General features: G+C 47.4%; 1 protein-coding gene across 1 annotated transcript in view; it reads left to right on the forward strand.

Annotated features, from left to right (window-relative positions):
• Positions 1–10,512: 10,512 nt before the first annotated feature.
• Positions 10,513–22,141, forward strand: part of LOC125949787 (serine-rich adhesin for platelets-like) — a 17,565-nt gene continuing 5,936 nt past the window's right edge. Inside the window, exons 1-5 of the mRNA XM_049677126.1 lie at positions 10,513–13,240; positions 13,364–13,512; positions 18,010–18,063; positions 19,160–19,939; positions 20,963–22,141. The exon at positions 20,963–22,141 is cut by the window's right edge and continues 4,191 nt beyond it. Of these exons, the coding sequence (XP_049533083.1) occupies positions 10,728–13,240; positions 13,364–13,512; positions 18,010–18,063; positions 19,160–19,939; positions 20,963–22,141 (4,675 nt within the window). The 5' untranslated portion in view covers positions 10,513–10,727. The remainder of the gene's footprint in view (positions 13,241–13,363; positions 13,513–18,009; positions 18,064–19,159; positions 19,940–20,962) is intronic.

Below are 22,141 nucleotides of genomic sequence, written 5' to 3' on the forward strand. Positions count from 1 at the left end.
AGGTAGAGATAACCAGAGAGGTTACCACTGGGCCAGCCGATGAAATCTCAACAGCAGAGAAGCCAGAAGAATCAGTTACAGCGGTTGTCGAAAAGAAGGTTATCGATGTTGATGAGGAACATATTTCTGAGGCTGCCGCAGAGCCAACCGATGAAATCCCAACAGCAGAGAAGCCAGAAGAATCAGTAACAGCGGTTGTTGAAAAGAAGGTTATCGATGTTGTAGAGGAACAGGTTGTCGAAAAGGGAGAGATTACCGAAGAGGTTTCCTCAGAGCCAGCCGATGAAATCCCAACAGCAGAGAAGCCAGAAGAGCCAGTACCAGCAGTTGTTGAAAAGAAGTTTATCGATGTTGTTGAGGAAAAGGTTGTCGAAAAGGTAGCGATTACCAGAGAGGTTACCACAGAACCAGCCGATGAAATCTCAACAGCAGAGAAGCCAGAAGAATCAGTTACAGCGGTTGTCGAAAAGAAGGTTATCGATGTTGATGAGGAACATATTTCTGAGGCTGCCGCAGAGCCAGCCGATGAAATCCCAACAGCAGAGAAGCCAGAAGAATCAGTAACAGCGGTTGTTGAAAAGAAGGTTATCGATGTTGTAGAGGAACAGGTTGTCGAAAAGGGAGAGATTACCGAAGAGGTTTCCTCAGAGCCAGCCGATGAAATCCCAACAGCAGAGAAGCCAGAAGAGCCAGTAACAGAAGTTGTTGAAAAGAAGGTTATCGATGTTGTTGAGGAAAAGGTTGTCGAAAAGGTAGAGATTACCGAAGAGGTTACCACAGAGCCAGCCGATGAAATCACAACAGCAGAGAAGCCAGAAGAATCAGTAACAGAAGTTGTTGAAAAGAAGGTTATCGATGTTGTTGAGGAAAAGGTTGTCGAAAAGGTAGAGATTACCGAAGAGGTTATCACAGAGCCAGCCGATGAAATCACAACAGCAGAGAAGCCAGAAGAACCAGTAACAGAAGTTGTTGAAAAGAAGGTTATCGATGTTGTTGAGGAAAAGGTTGTCGAAAAGGTAGAGATTACCGAAGAGGTTACCCCAGAGCCAGCCGATGAAATCACAACAGCAGAGAAGCCAGAAGAATCAGTTACAGCGGTTGTCGAAAAGAAGGTTATCGATGTTGATGAGGAACATATTTCTGAGGCTGCCGCAGAGCCAACCGATGAAATCCCAACAGCAGAGAAGCCAGAAGAATCAGTAACAGCGGTTGTTGAAAAGAAGGTTATCGATGTTGTTGAGGAACAGGTTGTCGCAAAGGTAGAGATTACCAGAGAGGTTACCACAGGGCCAGCCGATGAAATCTCAACAGCAGAGAAGCCAGAAGAATCAGTTACAGCGGTTGTCGAAAAGAAGGTTATCGATGTTGATGAGGAACATATTTCTGAGGCTGCCGCAGAGCCAACCGATGAAATCCCAACAGCAGAGAAGCCAGAAGAATCAGTAACAGCGGTTGTTGAAAAGAAGGTTATCGATGTTGTAGAGGAACAGGTTGTCGAAAAGGGAGAGATTACCGAAGAGGTTTCCTCAGAGCCAGCCGATGAAATCACAACAGCAGAGAAGCCAGAAGAGCCAGTACCAGCAGTTGTTGAAAAGAAGGTTATCGATGTTGTTGAGGAAAAGGTTGTCGAAAAGGTAGAGATTACCGAAGAGGTTATCACAGAGCCAGCCGATGAAATCTCAACAGCAGAGAAGCCAGAAGAGCCAGTACCAGCAGTTGTTGAAAAGAAGGTTATCGATGTTGTTGAGGAAAAGGTTGTCGAAAAGGTAGAGATTACCGAAGAGGTTACTACAGAGCCAGCCGATGAAATCCCAACAGCAGAGAAGCCAGAAGAACCAGTAACAGCGGTTATCGAAAAGAAGGTTATCGATGTTGTTGAGGAACAGGTTGTCGAAAAGGTAGAGATAACCAGAGAGGTTACCACTGGGCCAGCCGATGAAATCTCAACAGCAGAGAAGCCAGAAGAATCAGTTACAGCGGTTGTCGAAAAGAAGGTTATCGATGTTGATGAGGAACATATTTCTGAGGCTGCCGCAGAGCCAACCGATGAAATCCCAACAGCAGAGAAGCCAGAAGAATCAGTAACAGCGGTTGTTGAAAAGAAGGTTATCGATGTTGTAGAGGAACAGGTTGTCGAAAAGGGAGAGATTAGCGAAGAGGTTTCCTCAGAGCCAGCCGATGAAATCCCAACAGCAGAGAAGCCAGAAGAGCCAGTAACAGAAGTTGTTGAAAAGAAGGTTATCGATGTTGTTGAGGAAAAGGTTGTCGAAAAGGTAGAGATTACCGAAGAGGTTACCCCAGAGCCAGCCGATGAAATCACAACAGCAGAGAAGCCAGAAGAATCAGTTACAGCGGTTGTCGAAAAGAAGGTTATCGATGTTGATGAGGAACATATTTCTGAGGCTGCCGCAGAGCCAACCGATGAAATCCCAACAGCAGAGAAGCCAGAAGAATCAGTAACAGAAGTTGTTGAAAAGAAGGTTATCGATGTTGTTGAGGAACAGGTTGTCGCAAAGGTAGAGATTACCAGAGAGGTTACCACAGGGCCAGCCGATGAAATCTCAACAGCAGAGAAGCCAGAAGAATCAGTTACAGCGGTTGTCGAAAAGAAGGTTATCGATGTTGATGAGGAACATATTTCTGAGGCTGCCGCAGAGCCAACCGATGAAATCCCAACAGCAGAGAAGCCAGAAGAATCAGTAACAGCGGTTGTTGAAAAGAAGGTTATCGATGTTGTAGAGGAACAGGTTGTCGAAAAGGGAGAGATTACCGAAGAGGTTTCCTCAGAGCCAGCCGATGAAATCCCAACAGCAGAGAAGCCAGAAGAGCCAGTACCAGCAGTTGTTGAAAAGAAGGTTATCGATGTTGTTGAGGAAAAGGTTGTCGAAAAGGTAGAGATTACCGAAGAGGTTATCACAGAGCCAGCCGATGAAATCTCAACAGCAGAGAAGCCAGAAGAGCCAGTAACAGAAGTTGTTGAAAAGAAGGTTATCGATGTTGTTGAGGAAAAGGTTGTCGAAAAGGTAGAGATTACCGAAGAGGTTACCCCAGAGCCAGCCGATGAAATCACAACAGCAGAGAAGCCAGAAGAATCAGTAACAGAAGTTGTTGAAAAGGAGGTTGTCGGTGTTGATGAGCAAAAGGTTGTCGAAAAGGTAGAGATTACCGAAGAGGTTATCACAGAGCCAGCCGATGAAATCACAACAGCAGAGAAGCCAGAAGAACCAGTAACAGAAGTTGTTGAAAAGAAGGTTATCGATGTTGTTGAGGAAAAGGTTGTCGAAAAGGTAGAGATTACCGAAGAGGTTATCACAGAGCCAGCCGATGAAATCACAACAGCAGAGAAGCCAGAAGAACCAGTAACAGAAGTTGTTGAAAAGAAGGTTATCGATGTTGTTGAGGAAAAGGTTGTCGAAAAGGTAGAGATTACCGAAGAGGTTACCCCAGAGCCAGCCGATGAAATCCCAACAGCAGAGAAGCCAGAAGAATCAGTAACAAAAGTTGTTGAAAAGAAGGCTATCGATGTTGTTGAGGAAAAGGTTGTCGAAAAGATAGAGATTGCCGATGAGGTTACCCCAGAGCCAACCGATGAAATCACAACACCAGAGAAGCCAGAAGAATCAGTAACAGAAGTTGTTGAAAAGAAGGTTATCGATGTTGATGAGGAACATATTTCTGAGGCTGCCGCAGAGCCAACCGATGAAATCCCAACAGCAGAGAAGCTGGAAGAGCCAGTAACAGAAGTTGTTGAAAAGAAGGTTATCGATGTTGTTGAGGAAAAGGTTGTCGAAAAGGTAGAGATTACCGAAGAGGTTACCCCAGAGCCAGCCGATGAAATCACAACAGCAGAGAAGCCAGAAGAATCAGTAACAGAAGTTGTTGAAAAGAAGGTTATCGATGTTGTTGAGGAACAGGTTGTCGCAAAGGTAGAGATTACCGAAGAGGTTACCCCAGAGCCAGCCGATGAAATCCCAACAGCAGAGAAGCCAGAAGAGCCAGTAACAGAAGTTGTTGAAAAGAAGGTTATCGATGTTGTTGAGGAAAAGGTTGTCGAAAAGGTAGAGATTACCGAAGAGGTTACCCCAGAGCCAGCCGATGAAATCACAACAGCAGAGAAGCCAGAAGAATCAGTAACAGAAGTTGTTGATAAGAAGGTTATCGATGTTGTTGAGGAAAAGGTTGTCGAAAAGATAGAGATTGCCGATGAGGTTACCCCAGAGCCAACCGATGAAATCACAACACCAGAGAAGCCAGAAGAATCAGTAACAGCGATTGTCGAAAAGAAGGTTATCGATGTTGATGAGGAACATATTTCTGAGGCTGCCGCAGAGCCAACCGATGAAATCCCAACAGCAGAGAAGCTGGAAGAGCCAGTAACAGAAGTTGTTGAAAAGAAGGTTATCGATGTTGTTGAGGAAAAGGTTGTCGAAAAGGTAGAGATTACCGAAGAGGTTACCCCAGAGCCAGCCGATGAAATCACAACAGCAGAGAAGCCAGAAGAACCAGTAACGGAAGTTTTCGAAAAGGAGGTTATCGATATTGATGAGGAAAAGGTTGTCGAAAAGGTAGAGATTACCGAAGAGGTTTCCCCAGAGCCAGCCGATGAAATCTCAACAGCAGAGAAGCCAGAAGAACCAGTAACGGAAGTTTTCCAAAAGGAGGTTATCGATGTTGATGAGGAAAAGGTTGTCGAAAAGGGAGAGATTACCGAAGAGGTTTCCTCAGAGCCAGCCGATGAAATCCCAACAGCAGAGAAGCCAGAAGAGCCAGTACCAGCAGTTGTTGAAAAGAAGGTTATCGATGTTGTTGAGGAAAAGGTTGTCGAAAAGGTAGACATTACCGAAGAGGTTACCACAGAGCCAGCCGATAAAATCACAACAGCAGAGAAGCCAGAAGAACCAGTAACAGCGATTGTCGAAAAGAAGGTTATCGATGTTGATGAGGAACATATTTCTGAGGCTGCCGCAGAGCCAACCGATGAAATCCCAACAGCAGAGAAGCCGGAAGAGCCAGTAACAAAAGTTGTTGAAAAGAAGGTTATCGATGTTGTTGAGGAAAAGGTTGTCGAAAAGGTAGAGATTACCGAAGAGGTTTCACCGGCGCCAGCCGATGAAATCACATTAGCAGAGAAGCCAGAAGAATCAGTAACAGAAGTTGTTGAAAAGAAGGTTATCGATGTTGATGAGGAAAAGGTTGTCGAAAAGGTAGAGATTACCGAAGAGGTTACCACAGAGCCAGCCGATGAAATCACAACAGCAGAGAAGCCGGAAGAGCCAGTAACAGAAGTTGTTGAAAAGAAGGTTATCGATGTTGTTGAGGAAAAGGTTGTCGAAAAGGTAGAGATTACCGAAGAGGTTACCACAGAGCCAGCCGATAAAATCACAACAGCAGAGAAGCCAGAAGAACCAGTAACAGCGGTTGTCGAAAAGAAGGTTAACGATGTTGATGAGGAACATATTTCTGAGGCTGCCGCAGAGCCAACCGATGAAATCCCAACAGCAGAGAAGCCAGAAGAGCCAGTAACAGAAGTTGTTGAAAAGAAGGTTATCGATGTTGTTGAGGAAAAGGTTGTCGAAAAGGTAGAGATTACCGAAGAGGTTACTACAGAGCCAGCCGATGAAATCCCAACAGCAGAGAAGCCAGAAGAACCAGTAACAGCGGTTGTCGAAAAGATGGTTAACGATGTTGATGAGGAACATATTTCTGAGGCTGCCGCAGAGCCAACCGATGAAATCCCAACAGCAGAGAAGCCAGAAGAGCCAGTAACAGAAGTTGTTGAAAAGAAGGTTATCGATGTTGTTGAGGAAAAGGTTGTCGAAAAGGTAGAGATTACCGAAGAGGTTACCACAGAGCCAGCCGATGAAATCTCAACAGCAGAGAAGCCAGAAGAACCAGTAACGGAATTTTTCAAAAAGGAGGTTATCGATATTGATGAGGAAAAGGTTGTCGAAAAGGTAGAGATTACCAGAGAGGTTACCCCAGAGCCAGCCGATGAAATCACAACAGCAGAGAAGCCAGAAGAACCAGTAACAGCGGTTGTCGAAAAGAAGGTTATCGATGTTGTTGAGGAAAAGGTTGTCGAAAAGGTAGATATTACCGAAGAGGTTTTCCCAGAGCAAACCGATGAAATCCCAACAGCAGAGAAGCCAGAAAAACGAGTAACACAAGTTGTTGAAAAGAAGGTTATCGATGTTGATGAAGAACATATTTCTGAGGCTGCCGCAGAGCCAACCGATAAAATCCCAACAGCAGAGAAGCCAGAAGAGCCAGTAACAGAAGTTGTTGGAAAGAAGGTTATCGATGTTGTTGAGGAAAAGGTTGTCGAAAAGGTAGAGATTACCGAAGAGGTTACCACAGAGCCAGCCGATGAAATCCCAACAGCAGAGAAGCCAGAAGAATCAGTAACAGAAGTTGTTGAAAAGGAGGTTATCGATGTTGATGAGGAAAAGGTTGTCGAAAAGGTAGAGATTACCGAAGAGGTTACCACAGAGCCAGCCGATGAAATCTCAACAGCAGAGAAGCCAGAAGAACCAGTAACGGAAGTTTTCCAAAAGGAGGTTATCGATGTTGATGAGGAAAAGGTTGTCGAAAAGGGAGAAATTACCGAAAAGGTTACCACAGAGCCAGCCGATGAAATCCCAACAGCAGAGAAGCCAGAAGAATCAGCAACAGAAGTTGTTGAAAAGAAGGTTATCGATGTTGTTGAGGAAAAGGTTGTCGAAAAGGTAGAGATTACCGAAGAGGTTACCACCAAGCCAGCCGATGAAATCCCAACAGCAGAGAAGCCAGAAGAATCAGTAACAGAAGTTGTTGAAAAGGAGGTTATCGATGTTGATGAGGAAAAGGTTGTCGAAAAGGTAGAGATTACCGAAGAGGTTACCACAGAGCCAGCCGATGAAATCTCAACAGCAGAGAAGCCAGAAGAACCAGTAACGGAAGTTTTCCAAAAGGAGGTTATCGATGTTGATGAGGAAAAGGTTGTCGAAAAGGTAGAAATTACCGAAAAGGTTACCACAGAGCCAGCCGATGAAATCCCAACAGCAGAGAAGCCAGAAGAACCAGTAACGGAAGTTTTCGAAAAGGAGGTTATCGATATTGATGAGGAAAAGGTTGTCGAAAAGGTAGAGATTACCAGAGAGGTTACCCCAGAGCCAGCCGATGAAATCACAACAGCAGAGAAGCCAGAAGAACCAGTAACAGCGGTTGTCGAAAAGAAGGTTATCGATGTTGTTGAGGAAAAGGTTTTCGAAAAGGTAGAGATTACCGAAGAGGTTTTCCCAGAGCAAACCGATGAAATCCCAACAGCAGAGAAGCCAGAAAAACGAGTTACAGAAGTTGTTGAAAAGAAGGTTATCGATGTTGATGAGGAACATATTTCTGAGGCTGCCGCAGAGCCAACCGATAAAATCCCAACAGCAGAGAAGCCAGAAGAGCCAGTAACAGAAGTTGTTGAAAAGAAGGTTATCGATGTTGTTGAGGAAAAGGTTGTCGAAAAGGTAGAGATTACCGAAGAGGTTATCACAGAGCCAGCCTATGAAATCCCAACAGCAGAGAAGCCAGAAGAACCAGTAACAGAAGTTTTCGAAAAGGAGGTTATCGATATTGATGAGGAAAAGGTTGTCGAAAAGGTAGACATTACCGAAGAGGTTACCCCAGAGCCAGCCAATGAAATCCCAACAGCAGAGAAGCCAGAAGAACCAGTAACAGCGGTTGTCGAAAAGAAGGTTATCGATGTTGATGAGGAACATATTTCTGAGGCTGCCGCAGAGCCAACCGATGAAATCCCAACAGCAGAGAAGCCAGAAGAGCCAGTAACAGAAGTTGTTGAAAAGAAGGTTATCGATGTTGTTGAGGAACAGGTTGTCGCAAAGGTAGACATTACCGAAGAGGTTACCACAGAGCCAGCCGATGAAATCCCAACAGCAGAGAAGCCAGAAGAATCAGTAACGGAAGTTGTTGAAAAGAAGGTTATCGATGTTGTCGAGGAAAAGGTTGTCGAAAAGGGAGAGATTACCGAAGAGGTTTCCCCAGAGCCAGCTGATGAAATCTCAACAGCAGAGAAGCCAGAAGAACCAGTAACAGAAGTTTTCGAAAAGCAGGTTATCGATATTGACGAGGAAAAGGTTGTCGAAAAGGTAGACATTACCGAAGAGGTTACCCCAGAGCCAGCCAATGAAATCCCAACAACAGAGAAGCCAGAAGAACCAGTAACAGCGGTTTTCGAAAAGAAGGTTATCGATGTTGATGAGGAACATATTTCTGAGGCTGCCGCAGAGCCAACCGATGAAATCCCAACAGCAGAGAAGCCAGAAGAGCCAGTAACAGAAGTTGTTGAAAAGAAGGTTATCGATGTTGTTGAGGAAAATGTTGTGGAAAAGGTAGACATTACCGAAGAGGTTACCACAGAGCCAGCCGATGAAATCCCAACAGCAGAGAAGCCAAAAGAGCCAGTAACAGAAGGTGTCGAAAAGGAGTATATCGATGTTGTTGAGGAAAATGTTGTCGAAAAGGTAGAGATTACCGAAGAGGTTTTCCCAGAGCAAACCGATGAAATCCCAACAGCAGAGAAGCCAGAAAAACCAGTAACAGAAGTTGTTGAAAAGAAGGCTATCGATGTTGATGAGGAACATATTTCTGAGGCTGCCGCAGAGCCAACCGATGAAATCCCAACAGCAGAGAAGCCAGAAGAGCCAGTAACAGAAGTTGTTGAAAAGAAGGTTATCGATGTTGTTGAGGAAAATGTTGTCGAAAAGGTAGAGATTACCGAAGAGGTTACCACAGAGCCAGCCGATGAAATCCCAACAGCAGAGAAGCCAGAAGAATCAGTAACAGAAGTTGTTGAAAAGAAGGTTATCGATGTTGATGAGGAAAAGGTGATCGAAAAGGTAGAGATTACCGAAGAGGTTACCACAGAGTCAGCCGATGAAATCTCAACAGCAGAGAAGCCAGAAGAACCAGTAACAGAAGTTTTCGAAAAGGAGGTTATCGATATTGATGAGGAAAAGGTTGTCGAAAAGGGAGAGATTGCCGAAGAGGTTTCCCCAGAGCCAGCCGATGAAATCTCAACAGCAGAGAAGCCAGAAGAACCAGTAACGGAAGTTTTCCAAAAGGAGGTTATCGATGTTGATGAGGAAAAGGTTGTCGAAAAGGTAGAGATTACCGAAGAGGTTACCACAGAGCCAGCCGATGAAATCTCAACAGCAGAGAAGCCAGAAGAACCAGTAACAGCGATTGTCGAAAAGAAGGTTATCGATGTTGATGAGGAACATATTTCTGAGGCTGCCGCAGAGCCAGCCGATGAAATCTCAACAGCAGAGAAGCCAGAAGAACCAGTAACAGAAGGTGTCGAAAAGGAGGTTATCGATGTTGGGGAGGAAAAGGTTGTCGAAAAGGTAGAGATTACCGAAGAGGTTACCACAGAGCCAGCCGATGAAATCCCAACAGCAGATAAGCCAGAAGAGCCAGTAACAAAAGTTGTTGAAAAGAAGGTTATCGATGTTGTTGAGGAAAATGTTGTGGAAAAGGTAGACATTTCCGATGAGGTTACCACCGAGCAAACCGATGAAATCTCAACAGCAGAGAAGCCAGAAGAGCCAGTAACAGAAGTTGTTGAAAAGAAGGTTATCGGTGTTGATGAGGAACATATTTCTGAGGCTGCCGCAGACCCAACCGATGAAATCCCAACAACAGAGAGGCCAGAAGAGCCAGTAACAGAAGTTGTTAAAAAGAAGGTTATCGATGTTGATGAGGAACATATTTCTGAGGCTGCCGCAGAGCCAACCGATGAAATCCCAACAGCAGAGAAGCCGGAAGAGCCAGTAACAGAAGTTGTTGAAAAGAAGGTTATCGATGTTGTTGAGGAAAAGGTTGTCGAAAAGGTAGAGATTACCGAAGAGGTTACCACAGAGCCAGCCGATGTAATCCCAACAGCAGAGAAGCCAGAAGAGCCAGTAACAGCGGTTGTCGAAATGAAGGTTATCGATGTTGTTGAGGAAAAGGTTGTCGAAAAGGTAGAGATTACCAGAGAGGTTACCACAGAGCCAGCCGATGAAATCTCAACAGCAGAGAAGCCAGAAGAACCAGTAACAGCGGTTGTCGAAAAGAAGGTTATCGATGTTGTTGAGGAAAAGGTTGTCGAAAAGGTAGAGATTACCAGAGAGGTTACCACAGAGCCAGCCGATGAAATCCCAACAGCAGAGAAGCCAGAGCAGCCAGTAACAGAAGTTGTTGAAAAGAAGGTTATCGATGTTGTTGAGGAAAAGGTTGTCGAAAAGGTAGAGATTACCGAAGAGGTTACCCCAGAGCCAGCCGATGAAATCACAACAGCAGAGAAGCCAGAAGAATCAGTAACAGAAGTTGTTGAAAAGAAGGCTATCGATGTTGTTGAGGAAAAGGTTGTCGAAAAGATAGAGATTGCCGATGAGGTTACCCCAGAGCCAGCCGATGAAATCTCAACAGCAAAGAAGCCAGAAGAACCAGTAACAGAAGTTGTTGAAAAGAAGTCTATCGATGTTGTTGGTGACAAGATTTCTGAAGAGGTAGACGTTGGAACTGGGGCGGCCGTAGAGCTAGCGGATGGAATTACAATAGCAGTGAATCCAGAAGATGCCTTAAAAGCCGTTGTTGAAAAGAGAAATTTAAATGTTGGTTTGCAAAGGGCTGTTGAGAAGACAGAAGTTGCGTCCAAGGTTCAGTCAGGCGATGAAATTACAACAGATGATATTGCAATGTTTGTGAAATCGACTGATGGTTTGTCAACGTCGCGTGCTGAATTTATCGATGGTTCCGAGGTTTCTGTAGGCTCAGAGAAATCTGACAGTGATTTCAAGTGTTCCTCTAAGAATGAAGATGTCGTTTTGTTGGATGATGACTCTCCACTATTAACAGATTTTACAACATCGTCTATAACTTATGTCAGTGATAGAGTTGACTCTTCTTCACTTGATCTCTTGGTTGGCGAAGTGCCTATGGACTTCCTTAAAGTTTATGCTCCATTAAGCTCTGCCCAAACCGATGAAAGGAAGCAAGATGTACAGTCGCCAGGATCTTGTCTATCTTTGAGTACCACAACAAGCGAATATATAGAGTCTTTTGTTCCGGATTTGGAAAAAGCGAATAGTGCTGTTGAAACACTTCAATCAAACAATGTAAATCAATTCGAGCGATCGGTGTCATTGAGTGACAATGCAGCTTCTGATTACTCCAACGAGTCCACTACTAAATACAACCTACCTTATGATACTGAATCGGATGGCATCGAGGCCATTTCGAGCGCAAGCAGGGGAAAACGTGTGAAATCAAAGGAGAAAGTCACCGAGGTGAGGCAATCGCACCCTGCCAAACTGATTTCAGTGGACGCACGCCATGAATCAGCCTCGCCTCAGAGTGACATAACAGAGTACACGGAAAGTGTATCATACGTCGAATCAATTATAGACAGTACAAATTATGAAAGCGCATTAAAATTAAAATCGATAGAACTTCGGCAAACACCCAAGGACGCTGCAGAGGAAGCCATTATTGATGATATCGGTGTCAAGCAGGATGATATCGTTCACAAGACGATTGACAGACGGGCTAAGTCTGATCAAAAAGCATTGGAAACGCAACGGACAGGCAATGAGGCAACCAAGATGGAACGACGAACGAAGGCGAAAGCAACAGTGACGAAAGTCAATCTTGGGAAACAAACGCCAGCTGAATTTAGCAAGCGATCAACCAAAACGACCGACAATCGTCTCGGTTCGGTCACAATTTCTAAATCCACAGAATCGTCGATTACTGCCGTAGGCAGATCGAGTACTATCACAAGCCGCAGTTCAACCACGACACGCACCCACGGGTACATGCAGTCCACTCTTTCGCGCGATCAGAAAGTATTGCGACCCTTGAACCTTATCGATTCGACACAATCGTCACCATCGAAATCATCCTACCGATCTACAGCTGTTTCATCCGCAGGATTACCCGCACAGCAAACCGCTTCATCATCGGTCGAGAAAAAAAGAAGAAGTAATACGCAAATATCGTCACGATCTGCCTCACGTGAGCAACCAGTTCCGTCCAAGTCGGTCAGTTCGCCACTCACCCCTTCCATCAAGAAGTCAGATGTGATTGACTCGAAAACAGTTTCCACCAAAGCAACGACAACTAGAGTAACTTCGGCGACTATCTCATCTTCCCGAAGTGTTCAATATACTAGTACGTCCAGTAGCCAACGATTGTCACGAGCCCCTACGCGAAAGGATTCCGTGAAGGGGGGACAAAAGGAAGCATTAGCTGCTGTTATCAAGAAGGCGGACAAGGAACAAGCGAACAAGGCTACCAAGTCAACCGTTCTTCCGGCTGCACTAAAGACTAGCAAGGATCGTGTGAACAAAAGCTTAATTCCCGTGATGGTTCCTATGAGCAAGCGTGATTCTTCGACTTCTCCTAGCAAGCTGACACAGGCCAAGCAGAAGCGTGACACGTCAACGCCTAGAATCGTGAAGGCGAGTCCAGAGAAGGTTGCCCCGATACGGGAGTCCACTGTAGTGCAGATTATCTCGAAATCGGCACCTCGTATAACCAGTACCATCCGGCATGGTGGAGGTAGTGGTAAGGATGATGCTATGCGTTGCAAATCGGCGATGCACTATTCCCACTATAAGGATGCGGTTACGTTCGACCACGCCGAAATTCCTTCATCTTTGCCGTCCAGTCCGAGCCGCCTAAACAAAAGTTCCTCTAACAGTACAAACGTGTTGACTAGCGAGGTGTTTACGCGCACCATCGATGCGTCCAAATCGATTGAAGTGATTTACAAGCAACCGTCCACATCACACGAGCTGTATCGCAAGGCGAGCGAGTACGGCCGCTACACAGATTCAGACGTGCACTTTATAGAGACAACTGACTCGAGCCTGTCGGATTCGATTGCGTTGCCTTCCTCGTCGTCGGAACAGGAAAGCGACCCTGTGGACCAGAACCACAAGCAATCCGGCAGTCTCGGGTCACCAAAACAGACGAGCTCTTCATCTGCCGTGACGACCATGACAACCATGACAAGAAAGACGAATAGCCAGGGCCCAACCCAACACGCACGCCCCTCAAAGGCGCGGTCGGCCTACACTGGTCAGCGGGCTCGCACCCACTCGCCAACCGAGCCCCAGTATCGCATGTCCGATATCTGGAGCCGTACTGATCCACCAGCATCCAGCCAAGAGCTCCCGGATACTTCGGATGATAGCGACCTGTGCCACTACCGTTACCAGCAAGCACACCAGCAGCAACAACAGGCCCAGCCGCACTTCCATCTGCAGCAGCAGCAGCAGCAGCAGCAGCAGTACCAGCTGCAGCAGCAACAGCAGCGCCAGCAGGCTGCGGCGATGTCTGGCATCGCTGATCGGCGTTTGACTACGTCACTCGATGGCATCGTACTCGAGAGTAGCATCTCTCCCATACTAGACTTCCGGGCATCGACGCCGCCTCGTTTGAAGTATAAGTTTGATTACGATAGTTCTCTGTTTACAGGTAATTCTGCTTACTCTGAACCAAACCCCCAATCATTGGTTGCTCAAACCAACCAACCAAAAACCAAGCAAAGCATTCTCTTTTTAATCGTTCATTAATCTAATCATTATGTTATCTATATCTATTTTATACGTACATATTATATTGCGCGCAAATATCGTATCTATACCAGCTATTCGTTGTGCCAAATCATGTTCAATGAGCAAACCCCGTGTGTGGTATGTGCCAGTCGATCGATCGACGTAGCATATGCCACAGGGGGTGTCGCGATATATCTACTACTATATACTATATCTACTACTCCTCATCTGCGCGTATTCGCATACTCCGTGACCGTGACATAATACTATTATAGCGCCCCTCAGCTGTCCCCAGTCGCACCCCCCTTTTCCTCACTGCCGGTTTCGCTGTTGCAATCGACGATTCGTACTCGGATTCGATTTTTTTTGAGGCCGTCTCGCCCAACACATTTCCGGTGACGGTTTCCCGGATTCGCACCCTTCCGAATCGCTGTCATCCGTCGTCACGATCATTCACCCATTCGTAGCCGTTCTCGTTTGTTCGTTCGCTCGTTCGTTTCTCCGTTCGGTGCTGTTCCGCTATCCACACCCCTTTGCCCTGTCCGGGAAACAGGGGTGTGTCAAAATTTACCGCGATCTTCTCCACGACTCCCGGTTGCGTTGGTCTCTTACTAATGTCGTGCTAACGAAAGGAAAACTATAGCAGTATTATGTCTCTGGAGTCGTTCTGCTGAAAATAGTTGGGCAAGGTTGAGCTGTGGGGGCAGAAGAAGACAGCTACCTTTTTGCATTTGTGCTGACGTTTGCTTCCATACACACCCTCACGTACCGTCGCCGACTGCCAACCTATCTGACTGCTATTGAATGGCGATCTACAAAAGTAGTAACTAGTGTTGTTGCAAGTCGATCGGTTAAAGGAAGAAAAAACTGGCTTAAAGTGAAATGGGGATCTGGATTTCGATGCGAAACGGTAGTCATTAGTAGTCAGATAGTTTGGTTGGTTGTGATCGATTGATTTTTTGTTTGCTGTCGTTCTAGCGGAATTATTTGCAAGCCTATCAAAAAAAAATCCTAAACAACTACAAAATATCTCGTATGCCTTGCAAGGATGCCTTGTTGCCGACGTATGTTTAGACCCTTGTGCTGTGACCGAATGCTTTCTTTTTCGTTGGCGTTGAACGTTTCGAATTCATTTGGCTTTGTTTCGTTTGTTTTCTTTTTGTTTTCTCTTTCATTTTTTTCCCTCTAATTCTCCACATAAATGCAACAGGTTAGCGTGCAGCCTGCCGATCGCTTTACTTTTACGCTTCACTACTTTCTATTTGCGTGCAAATTCCGTCTGTACTATCTTCTGTGTGCCATCGACCGGTCTGAGGGGAGAGTACAGCATGGCAGACATTCCGATCATTTCCATCACGAAGGAGTGCTCAGACGATGAGGAGCTAAGTACATCGAGCGCATCCCGGAAGCCAAACATCGAAGACGAGCATACGGACGTCGAGGATCTGATGATGGAACCGGGACAGCGCGGAAAGGAAGGTTCTCAGGCAGCAAGTCCGACCGCCCCGAGTCCGACAGCTCTTACGCTGCTAGAGGCACTACAATCATCCATGAACGGTGCGGTGACGGATGTAGAGGATTGTAGCGATACGTCTGATGAGGAGGATGCCGACAGGGACAAGTCGGCCAGGGAGGTTGACATTTCACTCGATAATTTCCTGGATCAAGGTTACGTGGATGAAACGACGAAATCGAATGGTACCGGTACCGGTACCAAGCCGAAAGTTCTGACCCGCTCCTCCTCGAAGGCCATCGAATCGTACTCGGGCAGTACGGCCTCACTTAAGGTATGCGTAGACACCAGTGCCGCACTGACCGATTGCGAGGACTGTGATGCATCGGATGAGGAAAACATCGCAAGCACCATCCCCGACTGTCCGGAGGATATACTCATGCGTGGCGACGAGGATAATGGTATGGTGGATATTCACAATGCCGTGCGCAGACGCCAAGAGAAGCACCTTCCTAGGGCTGAGCCAGTACAGACGAACAGCTCGGATTCAGACGAGCCAGAATGCAAGGTGGTACGACACCGGAAACCGCATCGAAGAGGTGTGGTTGATAATACGTCTGACTGTGAGAACATTATGGTTTCGGATGACGAATCCGGCGCATGTGCGCGACCGCATCCAGATTCAGTGTTCGAGGCTGAGGAGATCACACTTGAAGACAGTGATCATGATCAGAATGATCAGTCGACGGTCTATCCAGAGATTAACATTTCATTTGTGACCGACGAAGCTAATAACGAAGTGAGTACGGGTAAAAAAAAGGTGAACTCATCGCGTCCATCGTCGCTTACCATCACCCAAGCTAACCCGGATGATGCGGTCACTGATGTGGAGAACCTAGACTCTTCCGACAGCGAGACGGAGCATCCCCAGCTAGGTAAACGGCTAATGCCGCGTGCAGTAGCTCGTGGTAGCAAGAGTGGTGCGGTTACCGATGTCGAGGATTTCAACACTAGTGGCGAGGAGGACAATGAAGACGGAACGGCGCGGTTAGAGGCCGGCGGCGGTGAAGATCACTCGTTCCTGCCGTCTCCAACACGCGAGATCTCCATTATGCGCGGTGACGGATCGGGCGAACAGACTGCCAATGTGATGCCCCTGAACCAGCCGTGCCTGCTTGTGAAGACACCAGAGCTGGAGCAAGTACTGACGGACTTTGAAGAACTGGACATGAACGATGACGAGAAGCTATACGACGATACCCAGTACACGATCGACGAACTGCCCGAGGTCGACAACGATAACGTCTACTCGAGTGATAACAATCCAAAGGTACTAAGGCAGGAGCATACCAGCGATCGTGCACATGAACCGGTGACGGATACGGAGGATCTCTTCTTCGACCGGGCTCAAGGGAAGGGTTGTGGTGCCAGTGTTGGGTTCGCATCGAATGAACTACGTCGTCGCCGCAAGCCGAAGGGTGCTGGTACGGCGATCGGCGGAGCCAGCGTACAATCGTATAAAGGTAAAACCTTCCTTGACACGAAGACAACCGCCAACGATGATGAGGGTCCGGCCACGACCGATGTCGAGGATCTGTATCTCAGTGATGAAGACGAAGGTATCAGCACGGCGAAACAGCGCTCACAGCAGCATCGCCGTGCCACAATTCAGGTGCCGCAGCATAATGAAGCTGCAAAAACGGATATCGAGTACCTTTCCGGGGACGAGTACGTATCCGAACGAACCGCACCCTCCCCGACCGTACACCCAGAAGGCTTCCAGAATACCACCGTACGATCGCGTGAGCGTACCGGTGGTCTACTCGGCGGTAATCCGCAAGATCTGCTGCTCTTTGAGAACACACCAATAATCAGGAAAATCTCTCCGACTCCCGACGCTGGTAACTGTAACACAGATTGTGAGGAGATACAGGATGCGTCGAGCGATGCCGACGAACAGACGATGCTCGGGGTCCGTGACGGTGACAGCTACTCACGAGCACAAACGGCTACGCCGCTCGAACTGAGACGAGCGCTGGACGAGAGCGGTAGCTGCGAGATCCACGATGCGCTCGTCGGACCACCGCGGCGGATGTACGAGGCGGAGATGATGGGTGGGGACGCGCACAGTTGCCAGGATCGGAACACTGACGTCGAGTTTGTGGATGGAGATGAACCGGCTGCTGAGGCTAACTAGAGCCCTTCCGGGAGCTCGATGTCTCGCGCGACCAAACGCCTAACCAAACAATCCAAATCTAAAACAGGAAAAGGAAGGGGGAGAGATAGAGAGGAGAGACGATGGGGGAACGGTAGGATTCAGTAGTGAAATGCACATTCAAACTAGCGGTCGGCTTGCCATAGTATAGCCACAGTGTGTATCCAATACCATTCCATCCCCCAAACTCGCTTGGAACGTTGAACGTTCCCGCTTAATTTCACCTTGATTTGCACTGTATTAGCAATGTCTGCTGCTATCGCTGCACGCTAAGTAGATGAGTATGTGCGTTGTCGTTTGCTGAGTTTGCATTGTTTAGACACTCCTTTTTCTATACATATGCCTTTTGATTGTGCCCTCCTAACCGATTGCTAACATCATTCGCATTAAACCTTTGGATTATGCGCACCCTGTCGCTCTCATGTATGCAATATCAATCCAAATCCACGTGGTTACTCCGGTGTGTGTGCTTCATCGAAGTAACCTATTATTTTCCAAAACAACAAAACGACGTTCATTCAATGTGTAACTTTTCCTTATTTCCTCATCATCGATCCTGTCTATAAACCCCATAACACCCATCCGTCCTACCCTGTTCCTGATTCGTGTGTGCAGTCCTCGGCAGCGCGACAGACCGCGTTCGCCCCGGAGGGCACGGTGTACCAGATAACTGTTCTGCATTACCAGTATATTGTGTTTGATTTTTGTGCTTCTTGTTGCTCTCTCTCTTTACAATCTGTGTATTTCAGATACATTCACCGACGCACACGACGATGCCTTACAGACGTCGGCCAGTTTCGAAGGTTAGTATCGGTGGCGCTTCGCACGCCAGGTGGTACAGCGGCTGGCAGTAATCGGTTGATCTCTTGTCCGATCACTGCTGATCTGCCGTCCGCAGTTAGTAGCGATACTGCTCCTCCGCCTGCTGCTGCTGCTGCTGTTACTACTGCTGCTGTCAATGCGTCTACTATTGCTCACTCGTCCGTGTCCTTGCTCCAGCGGGGGGTATAAAGGGGCAGCTTAAGCTCACACTAGCTCTCAACCGAAGCGTCCACACAAACACAAGCACAACTCAAACGCACACATAAACGCACCAACACCCAAATACACTCAGCATTCGAACGTGGCATGATCCTCCCTGATCAGTTCTTTTCCAACTAATTGGTTTCGTTTCTTGGCGATATGCGTTCGTTGAGGTCGTTCGTTCATGGGTCCTGTCGCTGATATTTTCGTTGGTGTGGTTGCCTCTGGTTTGCTCCGTTAGTTGCTCCCTCTACTCCTCTAAATCCCATGCAAAGTCAAACGAGATGGTTCAACAGAAATGCTAATTATTGACCGATTGATTTATTCGCACATGTTCAACTCTTGTTGAAGGATTTGCTGCGTGTGGGAAAAATTAAGGTGTTCTCTTGCGTTCGTGTCCAAGCCGAGACAGGTAGCAAGGTGATTGATAGCTCTAATTAGATGGACGAAATATTTTGTAGAATGTCTAAAATGCGAAATTACACCTAGGATTCAGAACCTACAGCGGAAAAAACCGGGTGTCTCCTATCATCATCATCATCATCATTGTCACCATCATCATTATTATCATCGTCACCATAATTATCGACGTCATCTTACGTGTAATCTCTCATTTGTACTCGTTTTGATCATCTCCATCCCTAGACTCATCTGTCTGTAGCGAACAGTCTGCTGTATGTAATAGACCGAATTGGCAGTATTTTGTTAAGAAAGCACCAAAATTCAAAAGCGATTGTTTCGCCGCGCAGATCGTGAGCCGCTGAGGATGGGCCACTACTGCATAGCTGCTGTTGCTGATGCTGCTATCGCTGCAGATCGCTGGCGTTTGCTGTTTTAAACAATAGAACAAAACAACCTCTCTTTCTCTCATTGCAGGCGATGAGTATCTAGTGCTGGTGCAGTCCGAGGCTTGCCAGCTTATCGAAAGTGTGCTGGAGCAGAGTGTTTCGATCGTAAGCAGCTCGCAACCGGCGGGTCCGCTGACGAACGATCGGGAACACCAGGCACCGTCCGAAAGCGAACAGTATGCTATCCGCAGTGACATTCTTTCGTCGACGGACGGGGATATGGTGGTCAAGTCACCAACCATCGAGTCTATGTCGGGTAAATCGTTCGACGATAACATGAGCAACCCCGAGTACGATGCCCTATTGTTGGAGACCGCACTGACGGCGCCATCCAGTATGCCAGCGGCTCCTAGTCAGCCAACTTCTGGTGATGATCATGCGGATGTGCAGGACGACCAGATCTCGAATGCAGAGGATCTGTCGAAGGTTGCTTGTAAACCTATCAGAACCACGACCGATCTCGAAGAGGGTGCTGATAATGATGATGACGATGGTGATGATGATGATGATGATGGTGATAAAAATGGTCAAAAGGCAGCATGCGGCCCACTGGAGGCATTGACAGCGGCAGCCGAATCTGCAACAGCTCGCCGAGCAAAAAAGGTCGAACGCAAGTATGCGCGCCTTTCCGCCGATTTGGGGCCGGAAGTGCTGCTCGATAAGAACCCCGAGTACGATGATGCCATCTCACAGATCAAAGACGAAGTGTCAATACTGCAGAGCGAGTATTCCAAGCTGAGCTGGGACGAAAGCATGTCCGTGACGACGGGAGACTTTGGATCCAGTACGCCGGATAACGATCTGCAAGGTAGTTGGAAGTAGAGCGAATGCCAACTAGTTGAATGGTTTTCTGGCAGGCAGAACCGAACCGAATGTCTTATACGATGCACGATTGATGCAAGCGTCGTGTGCAGGATCTTCGCTTGTTCCAATGTGCTTGTCGGTGGTGGCGCCGGCTACTGCTGCTGCTACAGACCCCGTTCGCCTAGAATGAGAATTCATTCGAGAATCTAATTTTATCTTAAGTTCATCCCTGATTTCGTTGTGTTTCTATTCGCGTACCATCACATTGTGGATTTTCCTGAGTTTCCTTTACTTCCACCCGTTCATTTCATCATCAACGGCCCCATTTTCCGTTCAAAACAACGAACCAAAAACACGGGAAAATTCGATTCGATAAGCGAACGCTCGAGTCGCTACAACGCACTCTGAGCTCCATTTTCCGAAGACGGATGAACAATATTTCCTAATACCACCTGTTAGATGGAAATGCCACATACTAGCTGCATTTCGCCACCTGCACGTCTTTAATCAACCTCGGGGCACGATTAACTTCCACTGTATATGCTGAGAAGGTTAACAGCGACTTTCGTTCAGCAGAATAACACATTTCAGAACGTAGAGAACGTAATTAAAAAAAAAACCCGCTAATTAGGACAGTGTGGTTTCGCATTTTGGACATTTCAATTTCCTTGTTTCTGCACATACTACCGCTACATAGACACCCTAGATCAGCCTTGAAAAGGCGGTCCGTGCTCCGCAGCTCCTCCCAGGACGGTTCTGGTTATAGTCGGGAAGAGGAATCTATCTCTGTTAACTATACTGTTTCGCCACAGCAATTTGATCTGGTGGTGCTAGTGGTATGAGCATGAGAGCTTAAGCCGCCCTCCCTATCCCCTCGCACCCCCTTCTTCATACCCTGATTGGAGCGGCCTGTTCTGGCAAATGTCAAACGCAAACTGAAACAGCAAACCGGCGAATCAATTTTATGACTCCGAAACCTTAACACGCTTTTTCACTTCGCTTTTATTTCCCTTTTTTTAATTAACAGAAACAGAAATGCAACTGCAAACAGATACTAACGTACCAATGACAGGATCCCGAACCCAAGCCAAACCAATAGCTGCCGACCATGACGCTGCCACCGCCGTTGAGCATGAGGCTTCCGAAGACGTTTCTGGCAGCGTCTCTAATGTCGTTGCTAGTGTTGCAGCAGATGTTAGTGTTACTACCACTGGCGCTACTGACGCTACTGCTACTAACGCTTCCGCATCGTCCTTTACCGGGTCCGTTCTGGAAATGGTCGTGGAGCATAGCAGCGCTGCCACCGGTGTCACTACGTCGCTGGAATCCACCGTGAGCTCAGTGCATCATCACGCTCGGGTGGAGGATCAGTCAGCCTCGGTGACGACATTGAGCGAACCGGACAAGGGTAGCGACTCGTCAAGCCTCGAAGGCCATCCGGTACCGAAGGGGCGAACCAGTATCTCATCGCGTACGGATACGGCAACCAGGTCGAGTTTGTTGGAGTCGTTCGAGCATCAGGACTCGATCGAACAGTACCCGGAACCGGTGGCACCGACCGAGGTGGATCGCTATCGGCAGGGTTCGATCACATCCGATGACATGTCCAATGTAGCCCAGAAGGACTCGAGCGAAATAGTAACCAGTGAGGAGGATATCTCGACGGCGGGGGCCAAGTTCTTTATCGGCGAATGTAGCAGCGACATCATCACGCGCACACCAGCCACTGATAAGCGTCAGGAATTTGCATTCGATAACGAGGGCTACACGTTCTCCCAGGACTCTCAGGATGCGAGCGAGGACTCGAGTCGAGTACGCGGCGATGCATTCCAGGAGTATCAGCAGCAAATTAAACAAGAGGACGGTTTTACGCTCGATTCGCTGAAGGAGATGGATGATATTAGATCGACGGGAATGGGTCCGGTACTGCACTCACCGATCGTGGCTCCCGAAACCATCGAGCCAGCGGCCCGGGGAAGCGTGGAAGCACGCATCGAGTCGCTTCAGTATGCGGCGATGACGTCTGACGAGTTAGCTATCGCCAAGACGCTCGATGAAGTCAAGGAATCGCTCGATGCGATACAGGATGAGCTGATCGAGGCTGGCGTTATGGACGGAACGCCGATCAAGCAGTCACCGTCGGAGTTTGAGTTGAAGGTATTGCCCTCGTCCCGGTACGCGCAGGATCCGATCTACGAGACGAATC

The sequence above is a fragment of the Anopheles darlingi genome, chromosome 2 (genome assembly GCF_943734745.1).
Source record: "Anopheles darlingi chromosome 2, idAnoDarlMG_H_01, whole genome shotgun sequence".
Taxonomy (NCBI): Eukaryota; Metazoa; Arthropoda; class Insecta; order Diptera; family Culicidae; genus Anopheles; species Anopheles darlingi.